This window comes from Passer montanus, unplaced genomic scaffold (assembly GCF_014805655.1).
Source record: "Passer montanus isolate IOZ18808 unplaced genomic scaffold, ASM1480565v1 scaffold105, whole genome shotgun sequence".
NCBI classification, from domain to species: domain Eukaryota; kingdom Metazoa; phylum Chordata; class Aves; order Passeriformes; family Passeridae; genus Passer; species Passer montanus.
The window spans coordinates 149237-170225 of NW_024357059.1; the positions used below are offsets into that span (position 1 = coordinate 149237).

The 20989-nt window shown below is 36.6% G+C and overlaps 1 protein-coding gene across 3 annotated transcripts in view; it reads right to left on the reverse strand.

Annotated features, from left to right (window-relative positions):
* Positions 1–20989, reverse strand: part of PCSK5 (proprotein convertase subtilisin/kexin type 5) — a 223235-nt gene that overhangs the window by 61813 nt on the left and 140433 nt on the right. For 2 of the 3 annotated variants that reach the window (XM_039719288.1, XM_039719297.1), the window contains exons 12-17: positions 20209–20397; positions 10723–10859; positions 5612–5755; positions 3748–3850; positions 2998–3191; positions 1467–1551 (exon numbers count right to left, since the gene is read on the reverse strand). In XM_039719288.1, the coding sequence (XP_039575222.1) occupies positions 1467–1551; positions 2998–3191; positions 3748–3850; positions 5612–5755; positions 10723–10859; positions 20209–20397 (852 nt within the window). Of the gene's footprint in view, positions 1–1466; positions 1552–2997; positions 3192–3747; positions 3851–5611; positions 5756–10722; positions 10860–20208; positions 20398–20989 lie in introns of those variants that run through there. The other variant, XM_039719307.1, reaches the window with a different exon arrangement.

Genomic DNA, 20989 nt, shown 5'->3' on the forward strand with positions numbered 1-20989 from the left:
ATGTTATATGGTGCCTATAGCAGTTTATTGCGGTTTGGGGTTTTGTTTGTTTGAAATTAAATTTTTTTAAACTAGGACTTCTCTGCAATGTTTACCATCTTTGCAGAATCTCAGGATTCATCCAATTTAACACTTACTCTAAAAATGCTTATCAGCTCTGGGGTTTCCCACTCTGAGCGCTAACCATGTTTTTACAGATTAGATCCAGCAACAGCCAGGTAAGTTCAGCACAACTGACAATTTTCAAGAGTGTATTCGGTCCCAGTTTAGACAATAAACTAGGAATGGAACAAAACTTCATAACCCCTGCTTTTCTTTTGTTTTTCCCCAGTGACATTCCTCAAAGAGCTTTACAATGCACATAGCATTATTATGTTTTTACAGATGGGAAAATAATTTGCCCAGGTTTATTTAATGGGCCAATAATGGAGTAGATCTGGAATTCAGGTCTCTCAAGACCCACTCAAGGAAGGCCCTGCTCATTGATACCTCTGCCAAGAAAATGCAGAAAGTATGGAACAACTATGGAATGTGAAATGCATGTCCTGAAAGGCTCCATTTATCTGATATAACCACACGTTTTTTAAAAAATGTTACCAAAAATGACTCTCTATTTGCTAAAATTGCCAAGAAAACATGAAGGTTAGGTTTTAATTTTTTTTTAGTATTTCAATTTCAATAAAGGAATCCAGGTATTGATGTTCTAGAAGTAAACATTCAGCTTTTACTGAAAGATGAAAAACCACTTAAATGCAACAGGAAACCTCAGTGTTAAAACATTAACACAATACTTGTATTCAAAATAATAGTGAATTCACAGATAGTGAATATTGACTTCATATTTTTTGTGGCACTAAGCCAGCATACAGTCTGTCACGAATATTATGTGATTTTTGAGCTTTGCTACTTGGACCAAAGGTCATTCTTTATAAAAGAGCTTGAAATGTGTACTGCTGCTTTGTATGTTTATCTATAATTTCAAAGAATAATTAACTTCCCCTCTGAAGGAAAAAAATTTCACATGCTGTTTAAAATATATGATCACTGTACTGTAATAGAATTGAGCCTCAGGTACTTGAGGTAAGCGAATGGCTGGATACATGAAGAAATACAATAAAGATAAGAAAATAATTTCTAACTACCACATGAATGAATCAGAAAGATTAATACAATTCATTAGCTCTACTTCTAAAACAATCCTTGACTGACATAATGTAGGTCAAAAATTGAAGAAACCAGCTTTCCACATGACTGTGGCTTTTATGTTACCTGATTTGAAAGGCCTTCTAAAAATCTGTTGTCAGCCAAATAGGCACACAGGATCACTAAACAGACTAAAAATCATTGGAACAGATGAAATGAGGGCCATGCAAGGTTAAATAGCTATCTTTTATTCTTCATTGTGTATCTACAGCCTTTTCTACCTCTTCAGATACTATGTTTAGGGATGTGCATAATTTCCTTACCTTAGGCCATGTTTGCATTCTGTGCAGATTTGGAATTCAACACAGGTCTTGCAGTTTTCACTACATTTACGACAAACAATCTTATCTACAAGAGGAAAAAAGAAAATAACCCAGAAAACCTTGGTCAGTTTTGTTTGATAAGATCGTATGAATACATTATTACATGACTTACAACTTTCTAGTTTGACATCAACATCAAGCTAGACCAAATGAGCAAAATTCTGCCTATCATTATCTTTTTCTATCAAATAGTTTACAATATTTCCATACATTTGAAGTTATAGTTGCACCCAGAGAAAAAAATATGTTTTGAGGCCATTAAAAATTTTTCATAAACACTTAGAATTTACATTCCCTATTTATAATATGGACTTAAGCCACCTTCTCATATAGTAGTAATATGCACTAATAATTGCCATGTGTTCTGGAGACTGTCCTGCAATCTTACACCTTCCATGCCAGCAGTCCTGTCCTGTCTTCCTGATTTGCTGCTAAAAGACACACCTGCATAAACAGATCTGATCTTAACAAAGTAAATATATAAATTACTTAGCAACTGGTTTTTTATCTCTAGACATCCCTTCTTTAAGAAATGTCTCACTCTCTTCAGCCCTGCTGTCTTTTGACATGCAGTGAGTGATGCATACCATCCTGAGAAAAAAAAATCTATATTTCCCTATTTAATGCTAAATTATCATCAATCTGTCTCAAGTTGTATGAGAAAGAGTTCTCTTTGCTGTAGTTCTCACACAGTGAAAATGCAAGAATTAAGGTAGGACTGGTTTTTACTAATTCTCAAAAAAAAGCACACATCTTCATGCTGGAGAAAGCAGAAGGTTAGGTATCTAGATGAACAAAGCTCCTGAGAATGTATTTATCTTCTAAGGAGAGTCTAAAGATAATAAATGTCACTGAAGTTTCAAGCCCATTTGAATATATATCTAAGTATTTTTTTTAGCCAAAGCTGGAAATCAAACACAGACAGTCTATTTGGCAATCACTTGGAGGAAGCTGAAGCAGGTACCTATCATGGCTGAGGATTACCGCTCCAGGGCAGTGACATCACTCTGGAGGTGCTTAGGTCTGTCAGAAACATAATTTGCAATCATCTTACATCTGAAGAGCCTGTTTTGGGTAGAGCTCGGGTTCACTGGCCATGCCAGTATCTTGGCTCTCACTTCTGGTGCCATATAATCTGGCTGAATGGGGAATAATTTCAGAATGGGTGCTGTCTGTCCCTTCTCCAAGTAGCAATAACCTTTGCTGTCCTTCAGCTGACTTGTTCTTGAACTGCCCTGGTGCTGCTACTGTTAGTCCCACGTACCCCCAGCTGAAAAGACATCCTGCAATAAGCATGGTTTTTAAAATAAAGGAAGATTATTCAGGACGTTCTTGATCACGCTTGGCAACAATTTAATAAAAGGAATAGGATAAGAGATCAACATACACTTTTCCTGCTCATAAGCATTCCAGCAACCTCCCCAGATGAAATTCTGTAGCCCGCAATACAAAACCAACAAGAAATACTAACTCTTATCCAGGTAAAACCCATCAGGGCAGTTGGTAATACAGCTATTTGTTACTTCATTCAGGTAGTAGCCAGATTTACAGGTCATGCACTGGTCATTATGGCCTCCAACACAGGTTTCACAATTGGGTGAGCATTTTTTACATCGTTTCTTGTCTGCATTGTAGTGACCAGGTGGGCAGGTCGAAACACAGATCCTGCAGACAGCAGGGAAGAGAAGGCAGAATTGTTAATGAAATAACCTGCCACCACATTCCTGGACCATGACTGCAAAGCAGAAGTATTTCTCAGCATTGTTGCTTTTCTAATGATCATGTACTTACTAAGATATAACCCTTCAAAGCACTGCATCAAGCTGACTCTCTTGCATTTATGTCCCTACACAAGCTATCTCACCAGCATATGTCTTGTCAGACAATCTACAGTATAATTTTCGACCATCTACATTTCTTCCTATCTTGTTCACCTAATCACATCAGCTGTAGTAGCAATGAGAGTCTATGAATACATATATACACAGAGAAAGATTCTTATGGAAGAAAAAAAAAGAGGTGGGGATAATCAGAGAAGGAGTTTTCAAAGCTGTATTTTAAATTCTGATTAACTAGGGTTTGGAGTTAAAAAAATCCAAAGAACATTTTTCAAAATCAGGGGAAAATTAATTATCCATGAATGCAATGAAGAGAAGAGGAAAGAAAGTTAAGATATATACTAAGAAATCATTGAAGTGAAGCTTTTTTCTCTTTCTCTTACCTTGTGTTGTTTTTAGATTTGTAGTAGTAGTGCAGACAGTCAGTACAATGATCTGGTCCTGGCCCATCACACCCTACTTTACTGCATTCTGCATTGCAGGGACCTGTAATAAAAACAGAATACAGAGTGACAAAGGGATTAAAACTTCTCATTTAAGGGACACCTTAAAACACAGTATTTTATTGCAGAATGCAATTACTCTGTTTCCCTCTGTTGAGGACTACACCTAGCACAGGTAGCTTGGTTTGCTACTTGCACTGTGAGCTCAAGATTGAGCTCTGGGTGGCAGAAGCTCCAAGCAAGAGGCTGTGCAGACCATTTGCATAAAAAACAACATGAGGACCTATCTCACCAGTCAGGTGACCAGACACGTAGAGACACAGCAACAGCCAAAGACCCTGAGACTTTCATGCGCTAAAACTGTAAGGGTACAAAAGCCCAAGGTTTCCCTTGTTCAGGGTCCCCCCTCAGAGGCACTCAGCTTAAGCTGTTATTTTTTATTTAGTTATTGCACCAAGATTAAATAAGTCTAAGGATTGGGAATTCTGAGATTCTCCTATGGGAAAACTAGGGTTGAGCTAGTGAAGAAACCTGGCCTGATTATGTGAGTGTGGGGTGTGTAGCTGTGAGGGGGCCTTGATCCTAGCTCAGGTGTTGAGAGTATGACTTCCAGAGTGGCTCCTGGATGGTTGGACAAGGAGGTTTCCTTAATACCTGATGATTTGACTTCAAAAATTCAGAAAAAAAAGGCAAACTTGTTAAACATGTATGACCTCATTTTATTTGGAAATGTGTCAAGGCCTCTGTAATTCATAATTAGGTATGATTAGCAAAGTAACCTCTAAAAAGAAGGACAACATAAAGGATGAATATCATGATCAGCGGCTACTCTGGCTCTCGAGTGGCTATCAGCTGGTCCAAGTGGCTACCATGACCCAGTGAACTGGGCAATGGGGCCCTGATGCTATGTGCTGCTACACGCTACAAAAGCCTCATCTACTACTTGCTGATTCCTAAGTCGTCTGTTTCACCTGCACTCATATTAGGCTTGATAATGCTTGTGGATCTGTTCCAACTTAGTATTTTCTATGATTTTGTTCGTATAGTTTTCAAATAGATCCTTCCTTCTATGGGAGGAGAGAATTATCAAGTATTGCCTTTACTTAGATGAACAATGACTGTGGGCAAATTTACAACTTTCAGGATCACTGATCTTTCCTGAAAGAAATGTGTTGAGTTTGCTTCATATAAAAACTTAAGAAGTTTTACGCTAGTGACCTTTACAGTAGTGACAGTAGTGTTTCATTACCTACCAAAAGAAGGAGTTCCGCAGCTGTCCATCTAAAATAGAGACTGTGCGACTGATATGCTATGAAACGAGAATGGAATAACAGAAAATACTAAATTCAACTTTCTCCTCCTTTTTGTTGGCCAGAGATATACTTCACATTCATCATATGGTACTGCTAATGCTGGATTACATACAAGAAACTACCAACTTGACTTATTGACTAACTCTAATGACAAGGTTGAAAAACTTCTACAGGGATCAGTGAGAAACAACACAGATGGAGAAGCTAATGTTCTTCTCATTCATATATATATATATATGAATAAGTATATATAGCTTTATATACGTATATGCAGAACAGTGCATTCTTCATAGCATGTTAAGTGAGGTTTAAAAATATATAGCTCTATGCACACAAACTCAAATGCCCAACTTTCAATTATGAAACAAATACTTCTCATCTTTGGTGAAGAATCCAATTTACTGAACATTTTACATATGCAGATTCTCAGGTCATCCTTAAAGCCATTAAGGGTGAGTAAATGCACAAGCAGAGTAAATGGATGTACGCACCTGAATAGTCATCTGTTGCATAATCTTCTGTAGGGTCTTCAACTGGACTGGAGCGCACTCTTTCCACTTTGGAAAAATCATTTCTTGGTGAGTAAGGCTGGATGGATGTTCCATACAGTACTAAGGACCACTCTTTCAATTTGCCTGGAAGTTAAGTGTTACAAAACTGTTTTCAGAACAACATCTCTCCTCTGTGTCTTATGAAAGTATGTGACTTTTAAGCATGTTGTTATGAGTAGGTATGGAAGACATTGCTTTCCAAGTAAGTGCAATAGGTGTTTTACTATAAGCTGAGAAAGCATATTTTCTTCAATCAGATCTTTACAGTCTATTTTCATTGCACTCCAATGTCTTGCAGATCAACGATTTGCACCATGGGCTGAACTCAATATAAACAATAAACAAAACATCTGGGCATACAGTTATTTGGAACATGTATATGGTACTGCATAAGGTGGTTTTGCTCTGGATTTCACTTTCCTGTCAGAACACTATTAACTGTTCAGTAATTATTATTTGAGATCTTTTAGCTAAGTAGCTGAATTCAGAATTCTGACTTACAAAAGGGATTACATAACAGAACCTTTCATTGACATTTAGGACACAACTTGATGACCAAAAAACACCTTCTCTTAAAATCTCCATGGAAGAACATCACTGTCCCCCTCAAATCAGCATAATTTCTAATTTATTTGTGCCAATTATTTGGACGATATATCACTGTACTGTCTGCAATCATCACTAATATTTTTGTCCTCTTAATATTTGAGTGAAGACAGAAAAAAACATCTGGCCACCTCAAGCATTATCTGACTTTCTAAATTTTTTGGGGAAAATAAAAAGATAAAGGTATATCAAGTCACCAGTTCATGCTATCAGAACGTAAAGGGTGAACTTTCAGTCCTCACCTTTCTCTCTATACTATCAGGTGAAAAAAACTGGAGAAAGATAATGCCTAAATAATGAAATAATGCCTAAAGAAAAGACGCATTAAAATGACGTCCCTGCTTGAAAAGGTGCAACCAAAGTTCGGTATCAGCCCATCGTCTTGGTTATGACAACGTGCGCTGGAAGAACTAGTTGTAAATGACAAATTTTCATTAGAAGAAAGAAATCAGAGAAGCAGGGACAATTTGAATGATCCTGTTTTGGAGGATGTTTTGTCGTTAAAACTTGTCACAAGGAGAATTTCTTATTTAATGAGAATGTAATTTCTTATTTAATAATTTAATGAGAAATGTAATCCAGGTATGACACTTCTCAAGTATACTTAATGTAAAATTAAATTCAAGCAATCTTCCTCTTCTTTCATTTTAATGATATTCAGTAACTTGAAATATTAGTCACTTGGACTTTTCAATCTGTACAATCAAATTAATTTGACCTTTACAAGCGATTTTCTGTATTTTTCCCAATGTCATCTGGTAGCCTCCACTGACATGACAAAGACAAGTATCTCTCTGCTTGTGCACGCATACTTCTAGCAGTAAGCAACAATAACCGAATACATTACCTGGTAGATCATAAGCAAATTTTTTATATAGTTTATACTAGGGCTGAGGATAGAAATATCTGTTATCTCTCTGTCTCTTGCCAATCCAATTTAATCTTTTTGAGAAAAAAATTTCTACACTTCATATGAAACCTTCTCTGCTGTATACTCAGTTTTTGAGTAGAAACTACAAACTATACCATGTGGCAGTTGTGTCACACTGTAGCTTTCAACTTTTCTCATGTGAATTATTACTTTCTTTAAAGAGACATTTGATCTTGAGTTAAAAAATTAACTGCTGATGAATCTACCACACCTGCTGCCAAACTACTGGCTAATTACCTTGGCTGTAAAACTGAATGCACCTTGTTTTCAATTTCTTTTCCCACCCACACACACGTAACTCCTAAATAAAGACCCATTGGATTAAAAATATCCAAATTATGTATTTTCTTCCTCTAAAGACATGTGGGAATCAAGTTACATCTCGATGTTCCTTAGACTGATCCAACTGTGTCCTTAATAATACTTCTCTTTTTAAAAAAGAAGTCACACAGGGAGATAATTTTTAACCAGATATGCAGTGATCTCTACAGCTCTTTCAAAAATACATCTTCTTCATGTCTAATCCCTACCTTTTTTTTTGTGTTCTAAACCACTTCCAGAGCATAGAAATCATAATACATTGAACGCAATTAAAAAAAAAAAAGTTTTGCTAAGTTATTCAGATATTTTTATCCCCATTTATTATGAGCCAAAACTCACTCAAATAGAAAAATATTTTTTTTTTATTTCTCCCAGAACACTGGTAATTTGCAAGTACCTACTACAAATACTACAAGTATTTGCAAGAACCTACTACAAGGAACCACAGGTGAAGATGATCCTAAGGCATAGGATATTGCGTTTGGATTTTACACATACAGAAGATCTTGTACTAACATCACTGCAAGAAGGATTATTACTCTGAACGCATATATAATGCAAAAGGGCAGCAAGGGGAATGTAGGGTCTTACAGGAGATTTGTTGTCTTTTAAAAATGGTTCAATAAATAAGGAGGAGAAAAATTTATGTGACTTGCCAGCAGTTAAATGAAGACTGCCTCAAGGTGGGTTTAATTTGCACAATGAAAATATTTCAATAACTACGTATATATACATACACACACACTTCTATAATGAATAAACAAAGTATGCACATTTAAGCCAAAATCTTTCTTTCCCCATTTTTGTCTGACTCCATAATTTAATCTGGCTAGAATAATCCTTTCCCTGCTTTTATTTAGAATGCATAACAAAGGTCCCATGTTGTACATATAGAAGAAAGGGTATATTGCAATGTTTCAGAGCAAACATATAACCACCTCCATAAACTCTACAGAATTAAAGGTAGAAATCACATGCATTACTTTTATGAACTAGACTCTTAATTTCTTTTCACGTAACAGGTGTGGATTACCTTGCCAGTGCAGGGAAATGATGACACATTGGGTCTTTCTTTTTAATTTGATTACAGAAAAACGGCAACTCTTAATTATAAGGCCTTTCAAGAGCTGAGTAAACACATGCACAGAACACAAACAAGAAACAGGCATGATGATGATATCAGTGTGATAAACTGCAGGCTATGGTGATAAATTGCAGAGGCACCATGAACTGGAGAGGCACCAGGCATAAATTATGTTTAAGCACCTTTTGTTTACTTCATGTTCTCTTCAGTGCAGAGACTAATCCCGATATGCCCAAACAGCTGAATTTATCCACCACTAATATATGGCAGGCACTTCCAAATCTTTTTGAACAGAAGAGTTACTGGACAGCTTTCATCAGAGGGCAACCACTGCTCTAGAAAGATGGGGGATACATTACTAGACAGTATACAATGAACCAGGATCCAAATTCACAACCACACTGCATCTTGTGAAAACCAAATGCACATAAAAACCAAACTAGTCTCAAGCAGTGTTTCACACTGTGGTTAAAACAAAGTAGAGGATAAGCTCTCCAGCAGGATTTTTTCAGTAGAACTGCTTCCTCCACACCCCTAGTAGGTTTTGCAGACCTACTTTCTCCCAGTCCCCTAGCCATATTGTGCCTTTTCCAGAGTTGCATCTTTAGGCCTTAGTTCTGATAGAAAAGAGGAAATCAGTTCTATTAGATTAGCTACTGTAGCACTGAGAGAGTATATATAATGTATGAAATCAATAAACCTATACAACTATATATGTAGTTGTAGTGTGCAGGAATGTGCAGGAACAGGCCTTGAAAGTGTAAAGCTGGAAATGCAGCAGGCCACTTTGAGACCGTCCTGGTGATGTAAAAGGCCTGTACAATATAGCTGGAGAACTGCCCAGATTAAAATTTGCAAAATGGCTCCATGCTACCTCATTTTTAGTGCAAGGTGTGCGCCAGAGAAGAGGGAAATAGCTGAAATGTATTGTTCAGTGGTTGTCCTTCATGACTGTTGGATGAACCAATGGGTTCCAGTACACACAAAGGTAAAGAGCTTTTACCTTTGCACCAGAGATGTTCCTGGATGTGTCAGGAATAACAAGTGTAAAATGGAGTTGAAAATACTTGATTTTTGTCTCTTTTCAGTAATTTGATTAAAATTAAATTACTTATTTGCTGCTTAGTAACTCCCCATCTACCAAATTCTAAAGCACTGAAAATTTAAAAAAAAACCCTGAACACAAAACCTCCTCCTGAATCTCTGACCAGTTTTGTTTATACTCTGTGGCTGCTTTTCCAAACACATTCAGTGAGTATCCCTTTTTAGTGCAATGGCAACCTTGCTTTTCATTTAGTGGTGCATTTAACATCATTTGTTTAAGATCAAACCATAGCTGGAAAGCTATGGTGAGAAGCCATCAGTGGTGATAAAGTGAATTTTAAAATATTGGCAACGTTGGTGTTTCCTTTCAGAGCTCTAGGGGAAGATAATCAAGATTCTCAAAATGCTGCAGTTAAAGTTAACCAAATGAGTATACAGCTAACATTTAAGTAACACTGGCCATGGTGTAAAAAGTTACCAAAGTCTAGAAGACATTTTCTGCTCAGAAATTTTGAAAATCATACTTCATCTTGGTTTTCATTAGAAGACGGTATCAACCACATACTATGCAAAAGGTTTTCAGATTTTGGCTTATGATTGGTGGTTTACTATCCTAAAAAATTAAAATCAGGTTATGTAGACTAGTGAGCCAGGCAATAAGACAATAGTTTTGATGGCTGGACAAATAACTCTTTTTTAAAAGTTGAGACAGGCTATTGGAACATGACACAGCTAAAGTAGAGTGGAAATAAAGAATTAAAATTCTCATTCAATTCTATCAACAGTGATTGAGTGAGACTAATCTGTATGTCATTTTTTTTTAAAACAGATAATCTAAAAACCCCACAGAAATAAGTTCAGAATAAAAGTGAACCATGCATCTTAAAAGGTAAATAACAGTAACATAAAAATGAAGAATGCATTGATAACTTAAATTTAGAATAATGCTCTTTCCAGCTATGGCTTCACATTAAAACCAGTGAGATGTTCCAGCTGTAAATAAAAGGTGGAAAACAGCAAGCACTTTTCAGAATTCACACAGCCCACATAAATGTTGAGTCCTACCTGGAGTCTTGAAATTTCTCAGCTGAGACGGAGTGTCACAGATTTCCAAGATCCAATCACCTGCTGCTTTTTCACTCCAGCAGTGAGTAGTCATAAACTCCCAATTTTTGAATCCTTCCATGGAATGATCAAATAGCCTAAAACAAATGATGACATTATTTCAAGGCAAACACTTTTTTCCCTGGGGAGCTATGCCTCCAAGTGTGCAAACTCTTGAATAATAACTCTTGAATAATCAGCCAGTTCGTTCACCTGTACCTTCACATAATATTATTCATGACAGTTTTCTCACATGTATTGCAAGCACATTCAACAGTTCTTTGTTGCTCTCTTGGAAGAGAGTCTTCACATGCCATCATGTTTTTATAATGAAAAAGAGAATGGCAAGCAAATTTAGTGCAATGACAGCATAATTGCTAATACTCTTTAATATTATTTGTGGGTCTTGGAAAAACTGCATGTAATACAGAATTCCATTGCTTTAACAGCATGATGTAATTACAAAAAAACTTGTAAGCTGGAAAATCTCAGTAACATTTACTTTTGGCTTTGGATTGGAATTGTTAAAAGGGGTTTAAATGCAATAAAAACAATAAGTTTAAGACAACAGTGATTCAATACATCAATTTCTGTGAAGAAGTAATATGCAACTGAGACATTGGCCTCAATCCTTGAATAACAAAGGTATCACCCTCTTTACTTCACAGAATTCAGTTTGGGTAAAACTGAGAGACTAATGGCATCTGATGCTTTAATCAAACCAATACCATTACCATAATTTAATTACTTAGGTTGTGGCTGAAGACATTAGAACTCAGGTCTGGATTTTGATAATTTCTAATATAGGGGGACCAATTTCAGACACTGCAATATGACTGTGATCCCCTGTGAGATGGGGAAGGAGGACCCTTCCTGGCAGGAGATTAGACACATGAGAATTTGCACTTTTCTTTAGTGTTCACAGCGTGTTGCTTGGTACCCCAAAGCTATTCATGAGAAGAGCACTCTGAGTAGGACTGTTGCCTCCAATAAAATCACATGGCTCAATTTAAAAAATACATATATAACTATACACTCACATGTATGTATTTATATATATATATATTTTGTGTATATATATGTGTGTGTGTTTATATATTTTTAAATTTATATATGTTTTTGTGTATATATACACAGAGATATGTATGCATGTCAATTTATACATGCACATATATGCATATATATGTGTGTGCAATATCTATCATTATTTAAATTTGATGTCTTTGTGTGAAAGCTCCACTGGTAATAGCTGCAATTAAATATTTTTAAAAGACAAGAATCTCTACATTAGAAAATCCAATGGATTGAAAATGCTTTTCCATAAAACAGAGAAAAGCCTAGCATTAGATAACATAAATACTATATTTGAATTAATGTGAATCTGTTCTTTTCTAAGCTAATTTCAAGCTTTATTCTCAAAAGGTTGTGAAATTTAGCAAACAGGATAACAGGATGCTTGTGTAGGTAAAGTCCTGGTGAAAACTGCCACACTGGATAGGAATAAAATGCTATAGTTCTTGCTGGAAGCTTTGGTCAGTCTGAGGCATGGGGTCAGGTACTGTGTGTCCAACATTTCTTGCAATAGAAAATGTATGGACCTACAGGATTGGTGAAATTCATAGGGCTCAGCCAAACCTGATTTTCATGGTCTCATTTCAAACATAAAATCACAGAATCATAGAGTATCCTGAGTTGGGAAGGATCATCAAAAACCTGCTCCTGTCCCTACACATGACAGCCCCAAGGATTACACCATGTCTTTGAGAGTCTGCTCCAGTGCACAACCACCTTTTCCTTTTCCTAAGAAACTTTTCCTAATATACAGCCTAACTCTCCTGACACAACTTCAGGCCATTCCCTCAGATCCCGTCACTGCTCACCACAGAGGAGACTGGTGTCTGCCCCTTGGCTTCCCCTCATAAGGAAGATGCAGACTGTGATGAGGTCTCCCCTTAGGGTCCGCCAGGCTGAGTATGACAAGTGACCTCAGCCGCTCCATGTATGGCTTTCCCTTCAGACCCTTCACCATCTTTGCAGCCTCCTTTGGACACTCTCTAATAGCTTTATAACCTTCTTACATTCTGGGGCCCAAAACTGTCCCCAGCACTCAAGGTGAGGCTGCCCCAGGGCACAGCAGACCAGGACAATCCCTTCCCTTGCCCAGCTGGTGATGCTATGCCTGATGTCCCCTAGGACATGCTTGGTCCTCCTGGCTGCCAGGACCCTGCTGACTCACTTTCAACTTGCCATTCAGTTTGGGCTACCTTTTCCATTTTAAATGCAAACGTATAACAGTAGTCTAATTTATTAGCACTTATAAAACTAAATGAAAATATACATTGGGATTAATTTTCACTAATAATTGTGTGAGATTTTCTTCTGATACAGTTCTATGCTTTCTGTATATACAGTTCTATGCCTTGTAAGTGTATATGTAGACATATTTTGGCAGCAGAATGGGCATGTTTCACGTCACTGTTAAGTCAGTTCTGTGAATACAGCAAATCTCACAAAAGCATGGCACATACCATTTACTGTAATGGCAGAAACTATAACACAGTCATTATCCAGAATTTGCATGCAAGTATATTCAATTTAAGTCATGTAGGTTATTTCCAACTGTTATTCAAATTGCCATACTGTTGTTTTCTGATAGCTTATATACACTTTTTGGGGCAGTTTTGGGCACCAGAATGTAAGAAGGTTATAAAGCTACTTATATACTTTCTAAGCACATTGTCAATGCAACAAGACACCAGTATTTCTCTTTGCCACTAAATTACATAGTATTATGCAAGTATTGTGTAATTACAAATTTGTATTCACTGAGCTTCTGTTCATATACAATAGAAACATAAGTTTCTCTTTATTTTACCGTAATTAGTCTGATATTTTCCATAATACTTTTTGGATAACTAGGTGTGTCTTGTTTTGAAATTTTAAAGTGTTGTCTGATATCCATTATAATAATTCTTTTAAGTAATTTTGGGTGGAAGAGACAAAAAGCCCACGTCTTATTTTTAAAAACACTGTTACCTAAAATATCGTGTGACTGGAACTGTAAGCTTCTACCCATGGAAATGGAAAACTGGGTAATATAATTTCCAAGAAAATGGACAATTTTTTTAAAGAACACCTTTTGAGAAAGATTTGAATTTTATAAAATAAGGTCTAAATTGGAATCTTTGAATGTATGAACTGTGTTTCCACAAAAGATTCTACAAATAAGTCAAAAAGCTACAGACATGTCAGAAGAATAGTGAAAAACAAACTAGAAACATACTGATTCTGAGCCTTTGTATGTATTTTGGACATACAAAGTTGTCCTAGTACTTTTGCTTTGCTTTGTTTATGCACTAAACTCTCAAATCAAATAACCTATGAGACAATACAGGGATTTCACTTCCATTGGTGTTACATAAATTAATAAAATGATCAAATATTCAGCTGTACATTCCTTATTCAGAAAGAAATGCATTAGATCTGTTAAGGAGCATGCAGCCAGTCCAGAATGTAATTTTGTAATTTGTTAAAATTCCTATCAAAGACACGCATATACAGGATTAATAAAATTTAGTACATGGTCTGATGAACTGCTAATTGACTATTACAGCTAATTATAGACTAGAATATTTAAGCAAGATTACTAGAATTATCTGATGGTTTTTCATGAACATGACCTCTACTCGTGAATGAAACATACTTTAAAGAACCAAGTGATTAACAACATTTGGATTTTCAAAACTTATTTGCTAACATAACCACAACAGAATGCCAGTTCTGTTACTCAGTTACTCAGGGGACCTTTCTTAGAAACAGAACACTCAACATGGAGTGGATGTTAGTGCATGATTGACTATATAATTATAAGCTGCTGCTTACAATGAATAACAGCATTAAAATAAAAAAAATTGCTCTTCTCTTTCTGAGGAGTTTTATGCCATACTCAGCACATACCATACATATGTTTAGATAAGAATACATGTTACACAGGGTAGCATAAAACGCTTATTTTTCCTAAAACAAATTAAAGTCTTGATCTCTTTCACTACTGCCACTGCAGCCTAAAAATTACACAACCTTTCTCTTCAAGAACATAATTTAAAGCAGAAATATTAATCTGTAATCAAACTTTTTCCCCAGAGAAGGGCAATTAGCCACTTTCTAATAGCATTAAAAAACCCAACAAACAAATGTCTCAGCCTTTCAGCAAATAATCTTTAAATTCCTAAATGCTTGGAAGAATTTGTTTCAGTTTTTAATTTTGTGTAAGAAAAGGCAGTGAAGGTAGTGCATTTGTTTAGCAACACCAGCATTACCCGTGATGAACTAAGAAGTAAACACATAAAAGAAGCTTTTTTCAGTTATCAAGATTGTTTCAGCTAAGAAGGTGCAGTTGCACCTGACTGACAGCAATGGTTGTCTACTGAACTTAATGCATTAAGAGCCTGGAAACTGCACTAGCTAGTGGCTAGTGGCTGCAGGGGAGTCGCTGGAAAGAGGTAAGAAATTTTTTCTTCTACAGCAGCTGTCTTTGTTATGATGTGCTCCAGCACACAAACTGGCAGCCTCATGGAAAAGTGGTCCTTGCCCAGAAGTCTGCACAGCCGCAAGACTTCAAATGTGCTTATAGTTTGAAGAGACTACATAGTGCCTTCCCAAGCTGTGTACCTGAAAGTGCTTTAGTCAACTAATCTCCTTAAAGTAACTCTTCTCCACAGGGTCAAATCATCAGCTCCCTGTGAGGTGTACCCCCTGAGAAACTGCAGACAGCTCAAACTGACTTAACAAAAGCTTCAGCCAGACCCTACTGCCCACCTGCACTGAAGTATTCAAAAAAAAGAAATGGTCAGAGAACACACCAGGCATTTCAGAAGCTTTCTTAATTACATGTGGAAGAGCACTTAAAATTTCTGGATGTGGAGCTAAATAAAACATATTTAAAGTATTTGCATGCACACTTTTTTTTTTTTTTTCATTTCCATGTTACATCTGGTTATCACAGCTAGTTTTATGAAACAATGGATATCTCTGATCTATCATGATGAATTTGTTTGGAGTACACATGAACAATAGTGTACAATGCTTGCCAGCCTGAAATAGTGGCTAGTATGGCAATCACCTTCTTTAAAAGTGGAGAGCTTGTCCCCAGGAACTACACATATCCACATTAAATGATCCATCATTACTTGCAAACATGTCAGGCTGAGGAGCTCCACACACTCCACTGGTCAGCCAGCTGCTCGGTAGTGGGATATCTATTCATCAACCCCCCAAAAGAAAAGAATAAAAATAAAAATAGCTAACATGAATGAAACAAAACATAGCAAGTATGAGTTGGGAGAAATGGTTTTCCAAGAACTGTTCCACCCTGTAGACACAGTACAAGCAAGGATTATTGTTAGCTCATTGTGGACTTAGATTACTACCACCTCAGAGACCTTTTCAGTGACACTCACCATGAAGGTTGGCCCTTATATTTCATCACATTAGGATTAAAATGTTAGTTTTCTGTAACATTAAGAGTATAATATGTAAGCTGGAAAAAAGATACATACCTATAAAGAAAGTTTTCCCCTACTTCAGATTACCAAGGCGTTTTATGAAGCAACAATTGAGTAAGATTAGAAAAGAGTAACTTGGATTTGGTCTAAGAGTTCTTCAGAGGAGGATATTATTAAAATTTACTGATTGTCTAACGTTTCATGAGAGGAAAAAGATGGTCATGAAGATACATTCTTTTGTTACTGAAGTATTATTAATACCAGGACTATATAAGCTTATGAGCTAGTGGCCTGGAAAGTTGCCACCATGTGGCTGAAATATTTCAGTTACGCAGTTCAAATGGCAACAGCTGCTTTAAATTTAAAGGGCAAGAATTAAATAAGCCATGACTTCAGTGGGAGACAAATGAGCCCGAAGTTTGTTTCTCCTACTCCCTTTGTATTTAGCTTTTCCTCCATAGCCTGCCTGTAGTGAATGTTTGTTAGAACTGACCTTGGTATGTCTCAAAATACACTCAGAAACCCATGCTGCCAAATCTACTGGTCGATTGTTTTTGGAAAGGGGATACTGTTCCCCTTTGGACTTAACTCTAGCCTCATCCTCACACCAGCCAATACACTTCCAGCCTGTATTTTCCTCTGGTGCAGTGCATCCAATGTAATCATGTTTAGTACTTTCCAAACAACAAAGCAGATGTTCCCTGTAATGCAGATTTTGAAGAATGCACATAAGGCTTAAACCAGTGACAGTGTTATCCACCAAATGCCTGCAAAGGAATCCATATCATCTCAGGCTAACAAGTTTTCTTACTGAAGTCATTTTAGGGGGTGCCAACATTAAGGATAAAATATGCAGAAAAAAGGCCAAACACTGCCTTGAGGGATCTACTTGTCAATGCAACAGAAATTACACACAATGACTTTTCTTCCAGAATTGGTGAAAAAGTGCACATGTAAAACATACCTTTTGCACTTAAAAACATTTTACCAAGCAAAATGTTTCAAATTAAACCCAGATGAGTAATTGTAAAGCAATGGGGTTTTCCCTGGTTTCGGTAAAAACTGCTGCTATTAATCCTGTACATGTACATTAAAAAGTCTTGTATATCTGAGAAAAACAACTCAGTCAGGTAGTAGCAATGTACAACAGCCTCTGGGGCTTTTGTCTATAGTAGAAAAAACATTTGCTGCCAATATATCTCTCTCTGCATGCATGCTTGTAATTGAATGCATTTATTCACTGATATTCAGTATTATTGATACTTTAAAAATAAAATGCTTTGTAACTAATTTTTCATACTAGAAAATATCATCCTTTTCCAAGTTTTATTTCATAACATGATGCTAAAACATATACATCATCAACACACAGCATACTCCTAATTTCAAGAAATTTCTACCCGTAAGCTGTATGACTTCTTACAGCAAGGCCAAATAAAGTAAGCCTTAAAACACCATTTCAGAAAGTATTGTATTCATATCCCTCACTTTACCCTAAGAAAGGCCTCATGAAGGCTCTAGACCTAGAATTTGCAACATACATTTATCCCTAATATCAGTAGCTCAGAGTTGTTTAGTAACCCATCAGCCCAATGTGATGGCAAGTCTGTATATTTCTGAAGTTTCCATGGGAAGATAATTTCTGGTGAGACTCTACAAGGTCTGTCATGAATAATTTGTTTCTTGGGAAGTGACAAAATGTGAAAAGGCCTTTCAGGTTTCTTTGTTTTGTGTTTAGTCTTCTGATACTATCATATAAGAAAGAGCTGAACATCCTCTTATTTTATTATGTATATTTGCATTCCCTTTCTCTACTGCATGTACAGAAAATAATTACTTTTAAGGTGCAGGGGTTACAAAGATACTGATTGAATTAAATTTTGTACCTATTCCACACAACAATCATCACCAGAGGTGACCTGTGAATCCTGGAATGTATTTCCCACTTGCTGTGAGTCAGCTGTAGCACATGAAAGCCTAGAGCCAAAAGTTAGCTGTGTTAAGACCACTGGGTTTACACAGGATTGTTTTGTTTGGATACCTAGTTGGATGGCTTTCATGTTTTTTCGTTTTGAACTGAGGAAGAACTACTGCAAGAAAATGGAAGAGAAAACTAAAGAAGAATTTCTTCAAACAAAAACAAAAGCCTGTTTCATAACTAATAAGAGAAACCTGTCTCACACTGGTTAGCAGATGACAAATTCTTTGTTCAGAGCAGCAGTGCAGCAGGAAGATACAGATATGTGTGCCTATGTGCTTTATCAGCACTCACAATGTAACACAGGAGATATTCTAGAGGACCCCAAGCTTCCAGGAGAACTTTCTCTCCATTTGGTGAATTAGTGTCTACAGGTTGAAGAATATTTTCAGTTTACCTTTTCTTTTAATTTAACATAATCTCTAATGAAAATGTGTATTCACAGTTCAATCAGAACCAAGTCCATTTGACCTCCCCCTGTCTCCAAAACAGGCTCTTTGTTTCAAGAGGAAATAAAAGTCCTTCTGTCATTGAGATACAGGAAGACAAGCAAGTCTCCAGAGCCAGAAAATCAGCATTTCTGGCTGAGGAAGCATGGATGAAAAGCAGTCCAGAAAGCAGGCCACTCTCAATCCATTAAAAGCCCTGAAGAGTAGGACTAGGGATATTAATCTTGTGAAGACTTAAGCATGACGGCAGAAGAGCTCTCACAACACAGGTTTGATAGATGGCATTTTTTGCAGTTTCTGATATATAACATCAGTAAACATCAACTTTTCTGTGGGAGCCATGCTCTATGGCAGAATGGCAGTCATCTACATCAAGTCAACAAGGAAAAAGAATTATCTATCATACTATGGTCCCATCAGGAAGAAGATTTCTAGCTTGTCGGAGAAGTATACAAGCATTTCTTACTGTAAATTTAACTTATTTGTATATTTATAACTGGGGTAAAATTTGGAAAATTTTCTGATGTTTCTTAATGCCTTAACCATGTCTGGTATTTTTGACCATGGATTTAGTGAGATTTACATGGGAAAGACTGCCAATGTTTTCTTTGAAGAAAATTTTTGCCAGTAGATCAGAGAAATAGAATCATCACTGAGAAGTCTTTCAGTTTGCTAATGATTCCCTCCACTGATCATTTGTCCAATGATACATTGGACAAAGAGATTCTTGTCTGAATTCAGTATGAAGAATAAAAAAGACAATTTCATGCACTGCGACAGTTTCTCCAAAAACATAACACAGAGGTGACAGAATGAGGGAAGAAGATTGATCTTCTTAGCAGCTGTTGTAAAAATGGCTGGACATTTGAAAGCAAGTATCCATCATTAAACTGATGTCTAACTTCCAAAAATTTTTGAAGGCAATGGCTAACTTTAAAAAGCTTTAATCTACAATTTACAAATGAACCCTTTAATTTCAAGTGCTAGTGCTACTTTTCAGTGTTGTTCTACTGTGAGCCTTTCATGGATTGAATATGTTTACTTTGAAAAAAAGGATTTGGAACAGGTAATATCAGGGGTTAAAAAAATAGTAGTAAATATACACTATTCTATCTGATTTTCATTGCTATCCAAAAAAAAAAAAAGGATAAGAAAAGAGAAAAATTAAAAATAAGTGGTGATATGTAAAAACACTTTGATTCAGCTTCCTTATGAACACTGAGGCTGTTTTCTTCACATTTTCCAGCTATATAATAAATGGTGAGCCACACAAGAACTATTGAAATTGACTAATCTTTGTCTTGGAGTTCAACAGTTCTAACACTACTCTTCCATTGAGATTGTCATCTCTGAGTTCATTTGTACTTCACTCTGCCCATCTCTCTAAGAAAAAATAATTAGCCTGTGTCTTCTAGTATACCTGCTATAATGACTTCACTGCTCTTTGCTGACACTGACATGCCTCTGCAGGCTCTACATGCTGACAGTACTGTGAAACTGGGTTGTCATACTTTACCTGTTGGCCAAGAGCTGTGACCTAGTTCCAGAAGGAGAAGTTAGGTAAATTGCCAAGTCTCCACGTCGAGGGTGAGTAATAGTGATACGTACAACAACGTGCTCCAAGTAGATCACATGATGGTTAGGATTATCTGAACAGCCAGTGGCTTTGTAAATTGAACGGACAATGCTGTCAGGTCGTATTGTTCTATAACAGAAGCATAGCAAACAACATCAGCATTTCTCGCCTTTTGTGTAAAATGCACAACCCCATCTTTTTTGCTCAATAGAGAATGACAGTATGGGACAACTGGGAAGTCAGTAGCCTATAACCACTAGTTTTGACATGTGCTTCCTAGCTGAAAATACTACTATTGCGTAGTTATTTCACTGCAGATAATGGCTAACGGCAACTGCCTGGGTTTCTGTTAAGCACATACACAAGGTAAAATAGGAGTAAGCCTTTGGGAAAGAGCATTATTGCGGATTAGTCGCCAGCTAAGAAATGCTGAGATTGTCATGGGATCACAGCTGGTTACTAAACCCCAGGAAATGCCTGGCATAGCTAATCCTAGCTTACGTAACAGCAAGTATTGCATATTAACGGCACCAAAAGGCATCTGACTCAGCTGGTTTAAATTGGCATGACATCCATGCAGACTATACCAGTCACGCATCAAGCCTGTCAAATATAATTATCAAACAATATTCTTAGTGCTTTTGAAGTGCCTCATGCTTGATGCTGTCTCCATATCTGCAGAGTGCACATAACAGAATTTTGCTCTTAACCTGGTTCTACA